Here is a 13,399-nt window from a genome sequence, read left to right on the forward strand (position 1 = left end):
TAGATTCAGAACCATCTTCACTCTCTAGCACAAGAAGGAGATAATCTGAACCCAGATATCTGTCACTCACAAGGTAGAAACCAATGAAACAGCGCGGATATCCGGGCACATCGCGCTGGCACACATGACAACGATACATTTTCTTTTCAACAGAGAATTCTTCGTGTGGCTAAGAAGTAATAAGAGAAGAAATCGAAGGCAACACAGAGGGAGGGAGAAGACAGACTTTAAGAGATTGAAATAAAGTGAGGTATAGTGTGCTGAGAGAAGGGTGGGCCCGCGTTACCTTTCGTGATCTTGGTATCACCTAGTTACGCGTCCCGCTTTTCACTGGGTTTCTTCTGGGATCTGAGGCTACCTCATCTTTCCCTGTCTCGGTTGTAGCAGGTTGCTACGCTGGACTGAATGGAAGTGACGACTTGTACCTGTTCAGTGCAGGATTTAATATAGAGAAAAGAATATTGCAGTATATGCGTGCCTTTCACACCAGCCTTTCTTTGCAGAGGCTTTTGGACATCTGAGAGATTAATTTAATACTATGGACCAAGAGGGATGGATGCTGCAAAAACAGACGGTCCTCTCTCAGCTTGAGTTTGCTTAGTGCGTCTCCAGAACCGCAGATTATGGGTAGTACCCAGGAGTGCTCTTTGATTAGAGTCCTGAAATAGAATAGATTCGGGGTCTTCTCTGGAAACTACTAACCTAATTCTGGAACAGTTTGGTCCATTTAATTCTTTGGAGTCTCCTTTCTCTATCTGAAAAGTGGGAAGACTGCTAGTATTCAAGGTGAAGGGGGATGGGGCTGTCTGCCTTAGAAAGGAACGTTGGGAGGGAAGACTGCTGACCTAGCCCAAGGGTTTGTGGGATCATTGCGTGACTTATGTTTGAGTACGGCCGTGGGCTAAGAAAGTGTGCACTCTACTAGAGCCATCTGGGCACTAGGCAGCCTCAGTGGCAAGCCACCTCCACGCGGTTTTACTCTCAGGCTTGGTGCCCCTTCATTGCCTAAGACAGCAGGCAGAGGGGCGAGCTGGATCCCACAGGCCAGGGACCTCCAGACACCAGGAGCCCCAAGACACACGCGGCCCGCCCCGTGGCGCGCGCTTCTCCCCCTCCCCCGCGGCCGGGAGCGAGCCGCCGTGACGTCACGGGCCACCCGCCAGCCCCGCGCTCCACCAGGCAGAGCGCGTGCGGCCGCCGAGCACATGGACCCACTGGTCAAGCGGGCTCTGCAAGGCCAAGATGAGGAGAAGCTGCGATCCTGTATGGAACCCAGAGCTCCCCACGAATGGATATACGCGTGGAAGGGATGTTGGCAGCCCGGGTGACCTCGGAGTCACGGCTGGATCCACCCTCCCGTAAGTTCCAAGTTTATCCCCTGGAAACTCTGGAGCCCAGGGATGCACAGTCTGGATGAGGAAAGAGGCTTTTGCATTCCCCGGAGCGCATGTTAACCTTGCACTTTTCTTCATCACTAGACTCGAGATTGCCAGAGAGTTTGGGTGTGGGTGAGAAGTGTGGGTGCAAGGGAGATTTCACAGAATGGCCTTTACATAGAGGTAATTCTGGGTTTATGCACTTGATCCAAAGCCCGTTTCCTCATGTCTAAAAAAAAAAAAGACGCCCCCTGCAATCTGCACAGATTTGGGGCCGCTGATGTGGTTTGGAGGCCTCATTTACGAAACTGGAAGTCGGAATCTAGTGATGCTCCCTCCATCCTTGGTCAGCCATCCTCCGAGACACCCCCTCGGGGCAGAAAGAAGGTGATCTCCTCAAACTCCCTGTCAGGAAACTTTCTATGCTTTTGTATTGCCTTACTGTGTTTGTTGAAGGCCCCCACACCTTCATCATTGCTAATTCTTTTGGGATAGGTTATTGCTTTAACTAGATTGGCCCCTTGGCTAATATTTTTGGCTGTACCTATAAGTGGTGTGGGAGAGCTGTGCAGACTTCCAGGAAGCGCAGCCATGAAGCTACATGTGCCTGTGTGTAGACACATCATGGGTTTTTCTACTAGTTTACTGGTGTGCAATAATCTGTTCTTTTGAGCCCTTCAGGACATTCTAGAAGCTTCAGAAGGAGAGAAATCACTTAAGAGAGTAGAGGGAGAAGTAAGGTTCTGTGTTTTCCTTCTGCTCTTGTGTTTTAAGGGGTTGTTGTTATTTGGCCTAGAGAAAGCCATGGAGAAGTGTGTGTGTGTGTGTGTGTGTGTATGTGTGTGTGTGTGTGTGTCTGTCTGTCTGTCAGTCTGTGTTTGTGTGTGTTGGGGAGGGCTAAGGATGCAGGTCTCTGTCTAACTGCATGCGGTAGGATGTTGCAGGCCTGTTTTGCATATGGGCAGTGACAAGTTTGGGCTTGTTCACTTGCACAGTCCTGTGGTCATACCTAGTCTTTCTAAAGTGCTAGCCAGTGGGGAAAAGTTTGTGTTTCAATCCTTGGAACTCCAAGTGGGGCTTCTTAAAAGGTTTATAAGGAAGCAAAGCTGTCAGGAAAGCAGAAACACAATGGACTCCATGGCTGGGAAAAACCTCGTGGTGGCCTGCTCTCTGGTGCTTGGAAGCGTGCTAGTTACATCTTGGAGGTAAGGATGTGCCTTATGGTTATTTGAACTCAGCTAGGCTCATGATGAATTTGGTGAAACATTAAGGCTGGTTTAGGGCATTGTTGGCTATGGTGCTGGGACTGGGACCCCCCATCCCACACTGTTACGGAGTGACTGTTGTTTTGCCCGGTTAAGGGTGGCTGCTTCTTGCTGCTTTACCTATCAAGTTTATGCAAAATTTTGCATAAGCCAGCTTCCCTTGAAAAGTAGAAGAAATCAATTTTTTTTCGGATTGATTATTCTCTGACTCATCCTGATCTGCTCTGTGGCAGTGCTTTACAGAACCGGAAAAGTCTCTCTTTTCTGTTGTTTCTGATGATTTTTGTTATTTGCCCTCTGAAAGTCTGTTGAGTTTTTACCATCTCCACTGGTCCAATTCTTGTCTTATTTTAACATGGAAGGTTGGCAGGCAGCCTGGCCGGTTGCTGAGGCCTATGTCTGCCACGTCCGGGACTTTCTCTCTGCCTGCCCGATCTAGCTGCTATCCTTAGGCACCTCAGCAGTTGACTCTTGGACCACTGTTTCCTTCTCTTCCATCCTGTGCAAGTTGCCCTGAATTTGTTCGTATTAAGGGCAGACCAACATTTTCGTGGGGACTCTGAGGACCTTGGATATTTTTGGACTCTACTACACACGTGCACGCACCCTCGTGTGCGCGCGCGCACACACACACACACACACACACACATTTGAAAATTCTGTAATTAGTATGGTCTATGCATCATTTTCACCCCTTCTCTTTCCTGCAACTCCTGATGTGACCCCCAACCCACTCAAATTTCTAACTTCTTTTTAAATCACACATAAGCACAGTATATATAAATAAAGGCTGCTTAGTTCATTTAACATTACGTGTGTGAGAGTGTATGTATGAATGTGTGTGTGTGAGTGTGTGTGTGTGTGTGTGTGTGTGTGTGTGTTTACAGTTGACAACTTGGGATTGGATAACTTATCTGGGACTCACCCATGTAGAACAACTGATTCTTACTCTTGGCAGCCATTAGCTTTTCCTTGAGGGGTCAGGCTTTGTGAAGTTCATCACATTCATGTTGGCATGTAAACTGGTGTTGTAGTGGTCCCTGTTAGTTTTAGAGTGGCAGCTGAAAGCCAGCAAATGGCTATATATTTGATGTATTTTCGATGCCGTGCACCCTTTGCATGGCCCTGGCTCGTGCCTTTAGCTGGTTGCAGATGTTGCATTTTCATGTTCTGCATGCTGCTGACACCCCTCCCTTTTCCCCACTAATATGTTCGTGATGTCACTAAGAGACTGGGATTTATCATCCCCGGTGCATCTCACGCCTGGGTTGGCATATTGATTTAAAAAGAGGGGCAGAGCGTAATCCAGAATAAGAATAGCCAGGCTGTGGAGGTGCTTCAGCCATAATTACAAGTGTTTTCCAGGCAAGTGATGATCTACTAAGACCTACACACACACACACACACACACACACACACACACACACACACACACACACACTAGCCTTTGGAGCTAGATGTGGTGGTTCATGCTTATAGTCCAAGCATATGAGAAGCTAAAGCAGGAGGATTACCATGAGTTCAAAGGCAGCCTTAACTGCAGGCCAGCTTGAACTACAGTGTGAAGCTTGGTTCAGAAACTAAATATAGAAACAAACAAACAAATCAGATTAGCCTCAGTAGAGCTCCGCCGACAATTATGTCAGATTTTTGTTAAAATGTTTCATTTCTGTGTCTCATAATAGGCTGCAAGATGAATCCTTTGTTCTGCCAGCAGGATGCTTTGGAGATCAGAGCAGATGAGGGATTTGGAGTAACATGGCTGATGATCACATGAGTTCTTTGGTAGCAGCCTTGATGACCTGATTTGCTTTTCTGGCACCAGTACTGTAAGAAACAACACTGTAGTCGCAGTGTCTCGTAGGAACAAAGGCAGAAGTATGGTGGCGACTTTCAGCCTCTTTTGCTCGCTAAGCTTATTCTTTATATTTGTGCTGTCCACAACTCTGCAAAAATACTTAAGAGCAAACGTCCAGCCTTCATGGAGTTCTTTTCCTGGGTAAGGCTGTGTGTGTTTGTTGTAGCTTAAGCTGGACTCGAACTGGCCTTCTCTCTGCCTCAGCTTCTCATGTAATGAAATAAAAGCAGTATCTCACCATATTCAGACTGGTTTTAAGTGTTTTAGATATATTATCTCATTTTAGTCTCCCAGCAATCTTATAAAATAGGATTATTATTATCATCAGTTTTTAAGACTAGGAGCACAGCTGAGGCTTAAAGGTACCACCCCAGGTCAGGTAACTAGACAGCAGCAGAGCTGTTTGGCCACCTTCGGAAATCAGAAGATGGTGAAGAACTCAGTAAAAGATGGCCCTTGGCCTTGAGCAAGAAGCCTGAGTATACCCAACCGGCACACCAGCTCAGGGGCAGGTGGAAGCTAGGAGCTTCTGAAGAGATAGAAACCTTTGTTCAGCTGTCTGTCTTTGCTGCCACACACAGCAGGCTGAGACAGGACAAAGGTTCAGTGCTGGAAGAGTTCTGGGCTGTAGTCATAGAAGGGTGTGCTGCGGCTCGAGCAGGAGCCTTGGTAGGGAGAGGTGGAAGGTTCAGGCAGAGCCTATGATCAAGTTGCAAATAGCATTATTCAGATATCTTGCTTGGCCTTGTGATAAAAATCATTGTACTAGTGCTATGCATAGAACTGAATTACTGTTGACATTAGAGCAGACAGAAGAGGGGCTCCTTGATAGCACGAACACATTTCTCTTTTCGTGATGCTTGCTCAGCACCGGCTTATCTACTAGTGATATTTGGGTACTGATGTAGGACCTTCATCAGAACAAAGATGATGATGGCTGTTCTTGCATGCTATCATTAAGAAAAAAAATTCTGGCTAGTTGGTGTGGTCTTGGAGTCCATGCAATCCTTCTATCCTGCCTTCCCTGCTTCCCTCCCTCCCTTCTTTCCTTTCCTGCTACTCTGGGAATACTAGGGTATCAGGCATGCTAGCCAAGTCCTCTCCCCTACCCCAACTACCCTCTTAGCCCACGGCCATATTTAGTGTCTCTGTAGCCCTGGCTGTCTTGAGTCTCTATGTAGACCTGCCTATGTCTCCCAAGTGTTGGATTAAAGGCATAGGCCACTATGCTTAGCTTCTCTTTTGCTTTTTGAGGCAAGGTCTCCTGTATTTCCAGGTTGGCTTTAAATTCCCACTCCGTGTGCCTCTGTCTCCAGGGTGCTGTGATAATCACTGTCACCACATTCAACTCATTGTCCTCTTATCTAGAATTCTGTTACATTGGCTTGTTTTTTCATAAAGAGATTTAAAAAATTTTTTATTTTTATGTATATGAGTGTTTTATCTGTGTGTGTACGTGTGTGTGTGTGTGTGTGTGTGTGTGTTCCATTTGTACCAGGTGTCTGCAGAGTTATAGCTATCAGTTGCCATATGTTTGCTGGGACTCGAACCCAGGTCCTCTGAAGAGCAGCCAGTGCTCATCACCACCACTTGTCTCTTCAGCACTAGTTTTTGTGTTTTTGAAGCCAACACTTAGCTGCTGCCCCAGCAGTAGATTGCCTCCGGGTTTGATTGCTGGTGGGTGAGGCTTGGGTGCTCGCTGTCCTGTTTACCCAACTCTCTTCCTTCATTGACCTTAAACTTCTCCCAAGTAGGACATCTGGTGTGTGTAGGCACAGCCCTGGGCCTTTTAGGAATCAGGTTACACATAAGAACTGCTTCTGCCACCCCCCCCATCCTCCCTCCCAGGAAAGGGGAATCTGCTGTCTCTACTGTTAAGTGAGACAATTTGACAGAGTAGGAAGTGAGGCCTTGCCTCCAAGAGGACACATTAAAAAGGAGGCAGCCAAAATGTTGCAAGATGCATATAGAGGCCTATATAGAGCCCAGGTACTTTTGAGCAAGTATATCACCTCAGTTTCTGTGTCTGTAAAGTGGGGTGACCGAAGCACTGAGCTGCTGTGAGGAGGGAAGGATCACCAGAGACCTTAAAGGGCAGAGGGCCAGGGACCAGCAACAGTACAATTCTGGGACAGAACATAGGTCATGAGATGGCAGTGGCGTTACCACAGCCGTTCAGCAGTATCAGAAAGCAGTCTGGATGAAATCAGGTATGAATAGAAAGCCAGTCAGCTGCAAAGCCATCTCCCGAAGGGCAGAGACTGGAGGGTGCACCCTCAGTCAGACAGCCTTGCACACAGCTCACTGGGCCAGCTTATGTTCAGCACATCTTCAGCTAAGGTGCGCGGAGGACGGTGGTACTGCCCGCTGAGGGATGGTGGTCAGCTCTCAGTGCAGCAGTCAGCCCTCGAGAAAAAGGCCTTAGCCACTGTTGATTCTTCTCTCGGCCCGTTTGCCTGGTGAATCAGCCGGGCCATTCGCTTGCTGCTCTTTTGAGCATGGGTCCACTGAGTCATTCGTTTACTCAGCACATGCAGGGTGCCAGGCACTAGGCTAGCCGCTGGAGAACCAGTGAGAGCAAGAGGATAAAAATATCAACCATCATGGCGTCATTAAGGTCACCGAAGAAAACAGGGAGGAGGGAGGGTGAGCGTGAGTGGGAGGCATGATGTCAGTGCCACGTGGGCCTGGCATCCTCTGCTCGGTAGCTGTGGGGTGCTCACCACGTGTCCGGGCAGGCCTGGCACAAAGTGGGCACCGCGTAAGTAGTTCTTATGTTTATCATTGTTATCCTGCGTCTTTGGTGGCTGCCTTATAAGATGTCCTCCTTCCTTTCTCCCAGTTCCTTTATGGAGTTTTACTTTCCTTTATAATGTTTGCCTGTTTTGGGGGGGTAGACTGCCTATGTGTCTGTCTTTTCCCAGTAAATGGTTAAACCCCGTGAGACTAAGGACTCACACGTGTTCATTCTGCCCTTCGTTCTCATGCACACGGGACAGATTCACTGCAGGCCACGTCTGCTCCAATGTTTCTGAAATAGTACAGCCTATAGCACGGGAGGTGAGACACAGGAGGAATTCAGCACATGGTAACGATGCTCTGGTATCTGGGAGAGTCGGCAATTGCTTGGAGCCTCGCAGAGGAACCTCAGCATCTGGAGGGCTGGCGTGGAGTGGGCTGCAGAAGGAGGCTCTGGGGAAAGCAGTTCCACAGAGGAGCTGATGCCGAGTGGTTTTATGGGCTGAGGACTCTGTGCCCGTGAGGAGCTGTGCATTTTAGGCCCCGGGGAGAGGTCAGACAGGTCCCAAGGTAAGAGTAGTATGAGACTTGGGAGCTGCAGGAAGAGTGGGAAGGGCCCAAGGAGAGTCAGGTGGCAGTAATAGAAACAGAAACCAGAGCCACATGCTACATACAATGCCTTTCAGAAACTGCGAAAGCTCTTATTACTGTGTACGTGGATGGGGCTGAATGGAAGTGTATTTGAACACAGGTGTGTACGTGGTGTATGTGGAAGCCAGAGGATACGTTGTTCCTGAGATGCAATCCACCTTTTGTTTGTTTAAGACACAATTTCTCATTGGCCTGGAGTTCACTGGCTAGGGTGCAAACAGGCCTTCTCTATGTTGGCAGCACCTTACTGGTAACCTTTTCCCTAATCCTCTCTTTTCCTGAGACCAGCTCTCATTATGTGTGTATTTCAGGCTGACATCACTCACTCAGGCTGGCCGTGTGAGTAACTGAGGCACAGGTCAGACACCGAGGTTAGAAGTTAACGAGGGAGACAAAGCACAGAAGACAAGCCTGAGAAAAACAGCACATTGATATTAAAGAGAAATAACACACCTCAGATTGTCAATAGTAAAGAGGCCTGGTAGATAGCCAGTCTTCACAACCTGACTTTAGTCCCTGGCTCTGGGACATACAAAGTAGAAGGCAAGAACTGATTATTTTAATTTGTCTTCTGATCTTTACATGAATGCCATGGTTCAAGCCTTCTTGCCAGTTGGCCTAGTCAAGGTTTCTATTCCTGCACAAAGCATCATGACCAAGAAGCAAGTTGGGGAGGAAAGGGTTTATTCAGCTTACACTTCCATATTGCTGTTCATCACCAGAGGAAGTCAGGACTGGAACTCAAGCAGGTCAGGAAGCAGGAGCTGATGCAGAGGCCATGGAGGGACATTGCTTCAGCTGGATCTCATGGAGGTACTGCCTCAACTGAGGCTTCCTTCTCGGTGATAACTCCAGCTTGTGTCAAGTTGGTATATAAAACCAGCAATTTTATGTACACCAGTGATTCCTAAATGTAAATAAAATATAACTAAGACTTGGAAGATATTTAAAGTGTATGAAATGTATTACAAAGCATGGGTATCTAATATATGTATTATATATATGTATAATATAAACATTTATATAATATTATAAATTATATTTGATATATATATGTGTGTGTATATATATATATATATATTGCATTCCAGGAAGCCGATAACAAAAGACAAACAGCCTCCACAGCAAAGTGAGTAATAGATTTAACAAGCATTCTCAAAAGTAGGGAGCCAAATGGGTGACTAATGTGAAGAGATTCCGAATTGCATTCATAAAATGAGGGTTTTAGGAGGAGAGCTTTTTTTTTCCCCCTTGGTAAATGCAGACAGCTCTGTAGCACTGTCAAGTTCTACATCACAATCAAGACCTAGGATTTGTCCATCATCTTTAACACCCCCCCCCCCCCGTTTGTTGTGAATCTCCTATGTTCCAGCTCTGACAAGCACTGTGACCTTTCTGTGTTACCCTTTTCAGAATGTCATGCTAATGGGACTGCACAGGCTGTGCTCCCTTTACTTGGCCTCATCCACGTGAGCCCTGAGTACTTAGGCAGTTTGCACTGGAGGAGCACCGTGCTTCATGATGTCCCACACTATGTGAGGCCCTCTTCCAGCCGAAGGATGTCTGTGTTTCACATCTTACAGTTTGCCGGGAATTGGAAGTCTGAGTCAGTGTTGGCGTGCTTGTATGACACAGGGTTCTGGGGCCCAGAGAGTGAGTGTGTGAGGTCACTTCACAGACCAGCGTGGCTGTATGTCATAAGATTGAAAACACATGTGCAGCTCCATGCAGAGGTAAATTTGAGGATTCCCAGTTTGGATCTAAAGGCTACTTCAGGGTTCCTGAAGAAGGATGCTAAGGTGGGCTGGGCTGATAGGGTCTAGACTCTGGAACAAGTTCAAGGCGTTGCCTAGGGATGGGTGAGAGGACAGGACTGGTACTGGTGCCAAAGCCTCCAGCTTTCTTTTATTGTGTTCTTTCCCTTGCCTTCTTTCTCCTCCTTTCCATGTTTCCTTGTTTTCTTTTGGGGAAGATTTTTAAATTTTTCTTTTAATATTCTGAGATTATAAAATAACTATATTATTTTTCCCTTTCCTTCCCTTCCTTGACACACGCTTGCACACCACTCCTTGCTTTCTTCCAAAAGAATGGTCTTAAATTGTATATGAATATATATCTGAATGTAGATGTGAGTGTGTTCCTACATATGTAAACAGTTTGCCTTGCCTGTGTATGTTGCTTGTTTGTTTATACTTTCAGGGCTGACCATTGGCATTGGATAAGCAGTGTTCTTCCCTAGAGAAGACCACCTTTCTGTCTCAGCCTTTTTTAGTTGTCTTTTATATAGGGTTGAGCCTTGAGGGCTTTATTCTACCAATATTAACATGTTCTTGTCCTTGCTCAGCTCATGTTTTGTCAGTCACGTTGGAGAATGGGTGTATCTCCCGACATTTCTAAGAGACACAATCTACAGCTTTGTATTTTGGTTTTTTTTTTTTTTTTTTTTTAATGGTCTTTGTTTATTGCCAAAAGAAGTTTTCTTAAAGGAGGCATTGAGGACTACACTTATCTGTAGGTATGAGGGCAAATATTAGGGATTATGCTGGTTTTGCAGAGTAGCAGTTATAGATCCTCTTACAAGATCTATGATTTTACAAACCCTGGGTAGTTGGCTGTGTTTCCAGTCCACCGCATGGTTCTCTTGTTGAGCGGGTCTTACGTCCAGTTAACAACCCATGGTTCCCGCCACTATTGCACCTTTAGATTACTGAGGTGTGCTGCTCGTCACTGTGGTTTCCAGTCACAGCTGGACAGGACTGTTGCTCCTTCCCTCTGAAAGCTTGTGTTTAGGGAGGAGGATTTCAGGTCAATTTCAACTCAGGGGCATCTAGACCGTGAGTATGAAGCATTTGGTATCTTCTCTGGAAGCATAATCTTGCTCTCTGGCTCTGGCTACCCAAAAAGTTACTCTGTAGGCCTTGAACTGTCACAGTTCCCCTGCCGCAGCCTTCTAAGCGCTGAAATTATTGGTGTGTATTATCACATTCCAGATTGTCAACTTGACACAAACTTTGACACCTGAGAAGAGCAATTGAGCAGTTGCCTTCACTGTTAACTTATAAAAATATCCCTGGGGTATTTTCTTAATTATTAATAGGAGAGCTCGGGCCACTATTGGCAGGATCATCCGTAGGTCCTTTGTGTATAAAAAAGATAGCTGAGCAAGACAGGTAATAAATCAGTAATCAGTGGCCCTCCATGGTCTCTGCTTCAGTTCCTGCCTCCCTGTACCTGTCTTGATGGGGCTCTAGTTTCCTCTTTTTTTTTTTTTTAAAGATTTATTTATTTCATTTATTTATGGATACAATGTATGTCTGCACACCAGAACACCAGAAGAAGGCATCAAATCCTATTACAAATGGTTGTGGGCCACCATGTAGTTGCTGGTATTTGAACCCAGGACCTCTGGAAAAGCAGTCAGTACTCTTAACCACTGAGCCATCTCTTCATCCCTCTAGTTTCCTCTTGAGTGGGCCCCAGCTTCCTTCAAGTTCCCTGTAAACCAAATAAATAAACCCTCTTTTTCTAACTAGGTTTCAGCCAGTGTTTCATTACAGTAACAGAAAACCAACCAGAACAACACATGTTTTAAAAATAATTGTATTTTTTTAATTGACATACAAATTGTGTTTATTTATGGAGCAACATGTGGTATTGAGGCGTGGTATAGACGGATTTGAATCTAAGTAGGTGTATCTCCTTTAGATTCTGATCATTTCTCTGGGAAAGCATGCATACCTTTTCTTTTAGCTTGTCTGAAGTATATCTTACATTGTTATTGTCTAAAGTTCCAGCATACCCAGCACATTTCTCCCATCTCTCATGGTCCCAGCCTCCGATGACCACAATTCTACTCCCAAACTCAAGGACACCGACGTCGGTGTGATATGGTAACACCGTGGTACCTTTAACGCTGTTTTAGTGGACAAACATAAACTGGTGTTTGGGTGTCCACTCAGGTGGACTTGGGAGCGTCAGGAATTCAATCTCAGCTTCAACTACATTGAATTCAAAGTCAGCGTAGGCTAGATAAAACTTTTATCTTGTTTTTATATAAATATATATTTATGAGAATATATATTTATAAGACTATAGACAGCTATTCATACCATGTGCACATTTTGAAAAGAGGGAAAAACCTGGAAGCAGATATGACAACTTGCTATGGCTGTTAATTATAATTTCTTAGGCAAAGAGCACAGAACCGCACATTTGAAGGCCCTGAAGCAGGAGAAACCTGGAGGTTATTCAGAATGTTAAAAGAACTGTCCAGTTAGGATGGAATGGATAGGTCTGTGGGGGCAGGGCCAGGTCTCGGTGTGGGCAGTTTCATGTGTGTGAGGACCCTCCAGTGTTCCTCTGTGTCCTCCGTGGGCTCCTTTCTCATTGCTAGTTTCAGAGTGGATTGTCCAGTAACAATAGAAGAGAAGACGATGGATCCAGCCTGCATTTTGGAATTATAAAGAACTTCAGTTTGCATAGAAATGTTTGGTCTAGATGGGCCTGGACTGTAGCCAGAGCCTTTTCAACCACCTGAGGTACTCTAGTCTTGCTCTGAGAGATGTGTCTGGTTTTCAGCTGGGACAAAATTGAGATCAGGATGGAATGTCAGGTATGTCTGCATTTCTAGTTTATGTGATGAGAGAGAGAATGACTTACTCTCTGGTTGAGCGCTGGTCTTTTTCCAGTTTCAAAAGGAAAGAGGAAAAGGAAAAGCCTGTGCATGGAAAGTCTCCTGGAGTTTATGGGATTGCAGTGGGGGAGAGCTTTTGTCTGACCAAGCTTCTTCCACCGCTGGGACCCACTTAAGCCAGGACTCAGGAACTGGGCAGTATTGCTGGGATCCTAGCTGTCAGTCTTGAGGTTCTAAAGAGGCTACTCTTGTCTATATAAACTCTGCTTGCATTGAGTTCAGAGAAGCCCCTGCGGCAGAGGCCAGACTGCCTTAGCTGGCCAGACTGGTTTATAGCTAGAAGACAGCCTGAGGGGCATCAGTTTCCTCCAGCAGCTGTTCTCTCATTCTGGAGCCTGCCTGGCCCTGTCCCTGCGGGACAGCTTTCAGAAGGGTGCACTGGGAGGGGGCCTGGGAAGGGGTTGGGGGCTGGCTGCTCTGTCGTGGTCTTTGCTCTGGAGATGCTTAGCTGGTTGAGTCGGCTCTGGCTTCTGTCCTTCCGATAGGGGCCAAAGGCTGTGTTTCTTCCCTATCATGACTCTGAACATTCCGTACATGCTTTTTCTGTTAGAAAGACATTCCCTGCGTGCTTATTCCTTTTAAAAGGAAAAACAAGGATTTAAAAAAAAAAATTAAAGTCTGTGAGTGCAAAAGGGAGAGAAGTGTTTTAGTAATTGTGCAGTATGGATGTATCCCATCATGTGCGGTTTGTTGTTGTTTGGTTGGTTTTCTGTTTGTTTGTTTGTTTTGTTTTGTTTTCTTGTTTTGAGACAGAGCTTCTTTGTAGCCCGGCTGCCTCCAGAGTGGGATTAAAGGTGTGAACGACCACACTGTGCTA

General features: G+C 46.0%; 1 protein-coding gene across 2 annotated transcripts in view; it reads left to right on the forward strand.

The window, feature by feature from the left end:
- The first annotated feature begins 1,221 nt into the window (after window positions 1-1,221).
- Window positions 1,222-13,399, forward strand: part of LOC308437970 (uncharacterized protein) — a 198,142-nt gene continuing 185,964 nt past the window's right edge. For both annotated transcript variants that reach the window (XR_013975575.1, XM_080939231.1), the window contains exon 1: window positions 1,222-1,358. Coding sequence is in view for 1 of the 2 variants with exons in the window: in XM_080939231.1 (XP_080795357.1) it covers window positions 1,289-1,358 (70 nt within the window). In the remaining variant the exon portion in view is untranslated. The remainder of the gene's footprint in view (window positions 1,359-13,399) is intronic.

Source organism: Micromys minutus (genome assembly GCF_963924665.1).
Source record: "Micromys minutus genome assembly, chromosome: 27".
NCBI lineage: Eukaryota > Metazoa > Chordata > Mammalia > Rodentia > Muridae > Micromys > Micromys minutus.